This window comes from Panulirus ornatus, chromosome 66 (assembly GCF_036320965.1).
Source record: "Panulirus ornatus isolate Po-2019 chromosome 66, ASM3632096v1, whole genome shotgun sequence".
Classification (NCBI taxonomy): Eukaryota; Metazoa; Arthropoda; class Malacostraca; order Decapoda; family Palinuridae; genus Panulirus; species Panulirus ornatus.
Window position 1 is genome coordinate 15,293,690 of NC_092289.1, and position 8,573 is coordinate 15,302,262.

Here is an 8,573-nt window from a genome sequence, read left to right on the forward strand (position 1 = left end):
ATATATGCTCTCGTGCATTACACTTTAAGGGGAGAATAAGATATATGTTATATATTATATTATAGATCACGCGCACCACTGTGACCTCTTGCAAGTCAAGTTATGTAGAGAGTGCAAATGTGCTGTTTCCGGTCGCACAAGGGTACCTAAGGGTTGACAACAAGGTTGTGTGGTATAAGTAGGTTGTTTATTATTAGGTAGTGACTTTCTATCATTTCACTGATTTTATAGTTTTTGGATTCGTCAAGTCTGCAAACGAGTTATTTCAGTGTTCCAATATTATATTCTTAATTAATCATTTGAGTCATTCACCTTTTTGTCCGTCAATCATGAGTGCAGACTTTTATAAACCCATTTTTTTTTTTAATCGAGCTTCTAATATATTGTCCAAACTTTATTAGACTTTTCGTGGATTTTTGTTAGAGAACGCATCAGTTTTTCGTAGAGGGGCTGTTTAAAACATCGTTATGCTGCCAGTCCATTTAGTTTTCTTGTCTTTCTCAAAGTTGTAGCGTCAGAATTGCTTAAGACGATAGATTCGGAACCAAAGCATCATTCTGTGCTGCATGTAAGCTCGAACAGCAGTTTAACGGCACTGAAAATTCTCTCTGGAATTTTGTATAAATCGTATGAATATGAAGGTTTTATTAACCAAGAAATTTGTTCAGGTTATCGAAGATTGTTGAATTACTAGTACAAGATTTCTGTTGTATTGCCTCCGGAGACGATTTTCTGGATGCTTTACGTCTCTCTTGTTGGGTTAGGTTAGGGTAAGCGGTTTGAAGTTCATATGTAAATAGCTCCCATCACATACGTCCTCTAGATTTAGCCTGGCGTCAGGTCTCAATGTCTTATCTGTGATCTTGGCCTCTCTGTATACTGTACATCCCCGTGATGGGTTTTGGCATACCCCCCCATTCGTACATGAACACCATTCCTGCCTTTTTGACACATTTGCTTTGAACGTATGATGTACAGTGTAACTCTCAATGTGTAATTGGTGACATTGGAAAAGTAAGTGAATTCGTAGGGAATTGAGAAGAATGAATAGTACAAAAACTTATTTATTCTAGTTTTGTCCTTAACAACTAAACGCAAAGCTGTGGTATAAGTTAGAGTAGAGCGGGTCTGTAATTATGTCATGAAGCCATGAAGTGTTTAGAAGCACTTCCTGTGAACGATGCCTGGGCCAGATTCGTCATATTCTTGCTTGCTGATCCACATTTGCTGGAAGGTTGACAGGGAAGCCAAGATAGAACCGCCGATCCATACAGAGTACTTGCGTTCAGGTGGAGCAATGATCTTAATCTTCATGGTGGATGGTGCTAGCGTAGTAATTTCCTTCTGCATCCTATCGGCAATTCCTGGGTACATAGTGGTGCCACCAGACATTACAGTATTTGCGTACAGGTCCTTACGGATATCGACGTCACACTTCATGATGGAATTGTATGTGGTCTCGTGGATACCAGCATTTTCCATACCCAGGAAGGAAGGCTGGAAGAGAGCCTCAGGACAGCGGAACCTCTCGTTGCCGATGGTGATCACCTGGCCGTCAGGAAGCTCGTAGGACTTCTCGAGGGATGAAGACTGTGTCGAGGTAGCCATTTCCTCTTCGAAGTCGAGGGCGACGTAGCACAGTTTCTCCTTGATGTCGCGAACGATTTCTCGCTCGGCGGTGGTTGTGAAGGTGTAGCCTCTCTCGGTGAGGATTGTCATGAGGTAGTCGGTAAGGTCACGTCCAGCCAAATCCAGACGCAGAATAGCATGAGGAAGAGCATAACCCTCGTAGATGGGGACTGTGTGAGAGACGCCATCACCAGAGTCCAGCACAATACCAGTGGTACGACCGGAGGCGTACAGGGAGAGCACAGCCTGGATGGATACGTACATGGCAGGGGTGTTGAAGGTCTCGAACATGATCTGGGTCATCTTTTCACGGTTGGCCTTGGGGTTGAGGGGAGCCTCTGTCAGTAGAACAGGGTGTTCTTCAGGTGCGACACGAAGCTCATTGTAGAAGGTATGATGCCAGATCTTTTCCATGTCGTCCCAGTTAGTGACAATACCGTGCTCGATAGGATATTTCAGGGTCAGGATACCACGCTTGCTCTGTGCCTCGTCACCTACATAGGAGTCCTTCTGGCCCATACCGACCATCACACCCTAAAAAATGTAGAGATGATGATCGACGACTTCCACGTTTATGTCATGAAAATCAGTGAATTATAGGGTTACAGATGGCTGCTCACTTTTAAGTATGGTCATGATACCTCGGTATTTTTCTTCCGTATTTGAACAATAACTCACCTGGTGGCGGGGTCGGCCGACGATGGATGGGAAGACAGCACGGGGGGCGTCATCCCCGGCAAAACCAGCCTTGCACATGCCGGAGCCATTGTCCACAACCAGGGCAGCAACCTCGTCGTCACACATCTTGATGGCACTGTAGTGGTTAAGAAACGCCAGAAATTTAGATTGGGAAGGTTATGATCGCGAAGTTATTCTTCTTTCTCCTCCACTCCTTTTAATCACTAATCGGTACTTTACTGTGCTTCGGTAAAGTATGATAAGCGTATTTTCGTGGCATATAAATAGTATGGTCTACTTGTAAGTCAAGCGAGTTTGTAGGAACATAGTATACTATAGGCTTAGGATAATAGGGTCTTATTTGCTAGATACTGTTCTTTGGAGGCGCTGTATTTGTTGCTCTTACCGCAAGAAAGTAAACGAAAGAATATGTAAGAAAATGCTCTTACTCAGACACCATGCCAAGTCAACGTAAGAGTCGCCAAGGTGTCTCGCTCCTGCATGTCGCCGACTTTAAAATATCTTTGAACTTTTCTCAGGAAGAAGATTATGGGGGAGACCTTGCCTAACGTAGCCTAACCTGGCATATGTAGCATAGCCTAACCTAGCATATGTAGCGTAGCCTAACCCAGCATACGTAGCGCAGCCTATCCCAGCATACGTAGCGCAGCCGAAGTGGCATACGTTGCGTATCCTAACCGCGATGGCTTCTTCCAGTCAGTTTTCGAAAGGAAAGCTTCCCAAGCAGGATATCCACGACCATTATTCAACTAAAACTACTCAGTCTTCCCTTATGTTTATCTAGTAATGTCAAGAGTATTATGAACATCGGTTGTCAATCTGAAGTGTCGATAAGAATGATATAAAATATGAAGGACACGGTTCCTCTCCATGGGGAGGTAAGGTTAGATAACCCATGGATTGCAATTTAACATATTTGTGAATTGCTTGCGAATAGCGTTACGTTAACGTGAGCTATACCTTAAGTGACGACACCTTATTAAAAGTCTTACCGATAATGAGAGTTTGATAAGAGTGGAAAAGTTGCGGTGATGGCGTTCTGTAATGTTCCGCTGATGGCTGGTCGGTGACTACCCGTCTTCCCCCTGCTTCGCTACCCTTTATATACCAGGGACGGCGGAAACCTGACGTCATCACGGGAAATGGACGTATGGTGTCATTCAATTTTTTTTTTCTATCACCACGAAGACGAATGACACGTCTCCGGTAAATGTAGGAAGTGTAGGAGTATTTTCTAATTGTATGTAATTAAGGGGAGGGGCTGTCGACCCGTTTGCGTTGTCAGTCAAACCAGAAATGTTACGTAAAAGTCAAACATACCTAACCTGGGCCATTCATTCATTGAATACAGATATCAACATTCGAGTTATACATACACGCGAACATGCAAGACATATATGTTGTACATTCATATCGACTTCCAACTGACACCGTCATCATACAGGTTATGAATTCACATCAGTGTACAAGAAATACATAAGTATCGACATATTCATATGTATATCAATAACTCATATGTTGGTTTGTGGATGATGTGTAGATAGATAGTTGTGTATTTGGGCTTAAAGCCTATCAAATGCCGGGGCTATTAATTGGGGCCGTCAGTTTCCAAGTTAAACCTCCACTTTTTGACGTTTTGAACAGGTATATACTTCATATATGTCAGGTTATCACACCATACACACTTCTTGATATTCCCCACACGTATAAAAACTGGAGGAATATAGTTATTTCTACAGACTCGTCATAAAGAGATCGTTGTAATAAGACTGTGAACTGCGTAAGTCTGTTTTCGTACATTAAGGGACTGCTTATAGATCTTGTATTTGTCTTTTTTGTGTAAGATTACAATTTGACGGGAACTAGCGAGACATATATGCAGTGTGTGTGTGTGTGTGTGTGTGTGTGTGTGTTAGAATTATCTGGTAACACTTGCTGTTAATTTTTTTTCAACGTTTGGTAGCACAAAAGAAGACGTTGATGGTCTCACTGAACCTAGCGGTTATTTAGGCCTGAGGCCCAAAATGACACAACCCACCAATCTATAACTTTATTCGTATGGGACTGTTACACACCATGCAAATCATAACATACGAAAAAGGGAGGCAACTTTGGGGCCATGATGATCATGAAACGACTGTTATTTACGTTTCAAAACAGTACATAGTACAGTATTTATTTATTGTTTTAAATATTTTTGCAGTATTTTCATATTCTTGGGGGAAGATGCACTGGCAAAAGTATATAACTTGCTTGCTCTGGAGCTTATTTCCTATGCATGTAAGCTACAGTCATCTGGAAAGTGTTGTGATAACTGAGTCATAAGTGTGCATCCGGTCTTGTGCCTACCCAAGCTTGTCATTATCACATAGATTGTCATGTTAGCCTGAGCAGGTGCTTGTGTACAGACCTCACTTAGGATAGCACAGGTGTCGGGCTCAGAGTAGTATAGGGAATAGGATATAGGCAGTATGGGATTTAGGGTAGCAGTAGCAAGCCACGGATGGGGCAGTCTTAGGCCCAGGGCCTGCTGTAGTATCGACCAGCAACAGTTTAAGCCCAAGATGCAGCAGTAAAGAGCCTAGAGGTGGTGGCAGTCATGGAGCTACAGTAGGACTTGTCTAGAATCCTGGTTAGGGCTGAGGCAGGACCGAGACTAGCTGCAGTCGGGATGGCACTTCAGGGCCCGAATTATTAAATGTCTGAAGTACCTGGTCAGCCGAGTGTGAGGCTCAGAGTGTCGTAGGTCGAAAGACCCGGGGTAGCAGACGCCTCAAATCCTGGTTACCAGCTATAGAAGGCCAAGGTAGCAGCTGTGTAGGAGGCAGTTTAGCTCAGTGTAGAACACACCTCCGCAAGAGCCAGCAAGTTTAGAAGCAGCTGCATTGTATGAACGGCCGTTGCGGTAACATCTTATAAACCCCAAAACATCAGCAGCCTACGGGACCAAGACATCAGGAGCCTAGCTGGAAATGAGGACGCTAAGATATTACTGTAGGAGCTTCATATTCGCCCCGAGTAAACTCCATTACATACACGCCTGCTGGTTACAGGTTCCGATTCTTCAGGCTATTAGTTTGAGCTGTGTTTATAGGGTCCTCGATACTTTTTTAGGCTACGTTGGTTTAGAGTCAGGGTAGAAATCTAAGACTTTTGAAAAAGTCTTTTAGCTACTGTTACAGGGCGCTACCTGAGGGTGCCGAGATATGTCGTTAATTGTCTTGTGTGGCTGTTGAGGATTTATCAGTCAGGTGAGCCAACGTCCCACATTCGTCAGTTATCTAGGGTGTTATCTCTCTCTCTCTCTCTCTCTCTCTCACACACTCTCTTGCCACACCGCTGACCTACCTGGTGACCTGTATGTAGCGGCAGAGTCAAGGGTGCGGCTGTATAGGCCCTATCTTCCTGACACTACCCCCCGCCCGCCACACACCCTCATCTTCACACATCCTGCCTCAAGATCGCATGTCGAGGGCTTTTCTTCGCATCGACCGGGCTGGCTAGACTGGTGAGGCCCAGCCCGTCTGGTGAAGCTCGACGGAAGTAATGAGGCTACGTTGCTCTCAAAATCTTTTCCACTCCATCTTTCCACCTCCAATTTGGTCTCCCACTTCTCCTCGTTCCCTCCACCTCTGACACATATATCCTCTCTGTCGATCTTTCCTCACTCATTCTCTCCATTTGACCCAACCATTTCAGAACACCCTCTTCTGCTCTCTCAACCACACTCTTTTCATTACCACACATCTCTCTTACCCTTTCATTACTTACTCGATCAAACCCCCTCGCACCACATATTGTCCTCAAACATCTCATTTCCATCACACCCACCCTCCTCCGCACAACTCTATCTATAGCCCACGTCTCGCACCCATATAGCATTGTTGGAACCACTATTCCTTCAAACATACCCATTTGTGCTTTCCGAGATAACGTTCTCGCCTTCCATACATTTTTCAACGCTCCCAGAACTTTCGCCCCCCTCTCCCACCCTATGACTCACTTCTGCTTCCATGGTTTCATCCGCTGCCAAATACACTCCCAGATATCTGAAATACTTCACTTCCTCCAGTTTTTCTCCAGTCAAACTTACCTCCCAGTTGACTTGTCCCTCAACCTTACTGTACCTAATCACCTTGCTCTTATTCACATTTACTTCAGCTTCCTTCTTTCACACGCTTTATCAAACTCAGTCACCAGCTTTTGCAGTGTCTCACCCGAATCAGCCACTAGCGCTGTATCATCAGCGAACATCAACTGACTCACTTCCCAAGCTCTCTCATCCACAACAGACTGCACACTTGCCCCTCTTTCCAAAACTCTTGCATTCACCTCCCTAACAACCCCATATATAAACAAATTAAACAACCATGGAGACACCTTGCACCCCTGCCGCAAATCGACTTTCACTGAGAACCAATCACTTGCCTCTCTTCCTACTCGTACACATGCCTTACATCCTCGCTAAAAACTTTTCACTGCTTCTAACAACTTTCCCCCCACACCATATATTCTTAATACCTTCCACAGAGCATCTCTATCACCTCTATCATATGCCTTCTCCAGATCAATAAATGCTACATACAAATCCATTTGCTTTTCTAAGTATTTCTCACTTACATTCTTCAAAGCAAACACCTGATCCACACATCCTCTACCACTTCTGAAACCACACTGCTCTTCCCCAGTCTGATGCTCTGTACATGCCTTCACCCTCTCAATCAATATCCTCCCATATAATTTCTCAGGAATACAATATGTATAGATACATATACATTGTTCCACTGTCACAAACAGCCTCGAAAGGACCCAAAGGTCTGTTGCCGTTTGAATTCCTTTGTATTTTTTTATATCATTAAAGTTTGGCTTTATGCTTTTATGACAATGGCACTTTGCACTATTCTGTGTCTTTTGGACTGGTAGAGGAGGCTAGGCAGTGTTTTTGCAATTCTCCTTTTGTTCCCCTTTCTCTCTCTTTTGAGGATTACAGGATATCTTATGATGTCTTTCTTTCATTTTGAAGTTGAATGTAGCAATGAGGATACCTGAATGAAACATGACTCTCTTCAGGAAGTTCAAAAGTTTTTATTGACATCTTTAGGAAGTTGGAAGTTTTTATTGACATTCTTAGGAAGTTAAGAAGTTTTTCATTGACATTCTTAGGAAGTTAAGAAGTTTTTCATTGGGATCTTTAGGAAGTTCGGGAGTTTGTATTGATATCCTTAGGAAGTTAAGAAGTTTTTCATTGGCATCTTTAGGAAGTTCGGTAAGTTTTTATTGACATCCTCAGGAAGTTAAGAAGTTTTTCACTGGCATCTTTAGGAAGTTCGGAAAGTTTTTATTGACATCCTTAGGAAGTTCGGAAGTTTTTTATTGACATCCTTAGGAAGTTTGGAAGTTTTTATTGACATCCTTAGGAAGTTTGGAAGTTTTTATTGACATCCTTAGGAAGTTTGGAAGTTTTTATTGACATCCTTAGGAAGTTCGTAAGTTTTTATTGACATCTTTAGGAAGTTCGGAAGTTTTTATTGACATCCTTAGGAAGTTTGGAAGTTTTTATTGACATCCTTAGGAAGTTCGGAAGTTTTTATTGACATCCTTAGGAAGTTCGTAAGTTTTTATTGACATCTTTAGGAAGTTCGGAAGTTTTTATTGACACCCTTAGGAAGTTAAAAAGTTTTTCATTGGCATCTTTAGGAAGTTCGGAAGTTTTTATTGACATCCTTAGGAAGTTAAGAAGTTTTTCATTGGCATCTTCACGAAGTTCGGAAGTTTTTATTGACATCCTTAGGAAGTTCGGAAGCTTTATTCCACAAGAAGTATGAAAGTTTGATTCGTCATCGAGGATTACGTAAATTATCATGGAGGAATGTGGCTAACTGGGAGGGAATGGACCCTAGCTAGATGGTGCCCGACCCGTGTTGGAGGCCAAGTTGATTTGGCTCCATCTTTCTGTGTCCTGGGAGACGTCCTGGGTTGGAGGCCAGGTTGATGTGGCTTCATTCTACTTTGTCCTGGGAGACGTCCTGGGTTGGAGGCCAGGTTGATTTTGCTCCATCCTACTGTGTCCTGGGAAACGTCCTGGGTTGGAAACCAGGTTGGTTTGGCTCCATCCTATTGTGTCCTGGGAGACACCCTGGGTTGGAAACCCGGTTGATTTTGCTCCATCCTACTGTGTCCTGGGAGACGTCCTGGGTTGGAAACTTGGTTGATTTGGCTCCATCCTACTGTGTCCTGGGAGACGT

At 43.4% G+C, this 8,573-nt stretch overlaps 1 protein-coding gene across 1 annotated transcript; it reads right to left on the reverse strand.

Moving 5' to 3' along the window:
* Nucleotides 1-1,048: 1,048 nt before the first annotated feature.
* Nucleotides 1,049-3,466, reverse strand: LOC139746752 (actin-3-like). The gene is made up of 3 exons (XM_071658258.1): nucleotides 3,321-3,466; nucleotides 2,308-2,443; nucleotides 1,049-2,163 (listed from the first exon to the last, which is right to left on the reverse strand). The coding sequence occupies exons 2-3, from the start codon at nucleotides 2,431-2,433 to the stop codon at nucleotides 1,159-1,161; spliced, it is 1,131 nt and encodes a 376-aa protein (XP_071514359.1). The 5' UTR covers nucleotides 2,434-2,443; nucleotides 3,321-3,466; the 3' UTR covers nucleotides 1,049-1,158.
* Nucleotides 3,467-8,573: the final 5,107 nt, after the last annotated feature.

What these genes read in the sequence shown, in the direction of transcription:
- LOC139746752 (XM_071658258.1), bottom strand. Translation starts at nt 2,433, where the DNA reads ATGTGTGACGACGAGGTTGCTGCCCTGGTTGTGGACAATGGCTCCGGC. An exon ending in TCGGCCGACCCCGCCACCAG is followed by an intron (nt 2,164 to 2,307) that starts GTGAGTTATTGT and finishes TACATTTTTTAG; the next exon opens with GGTGTGATGGTCGGTATGGG.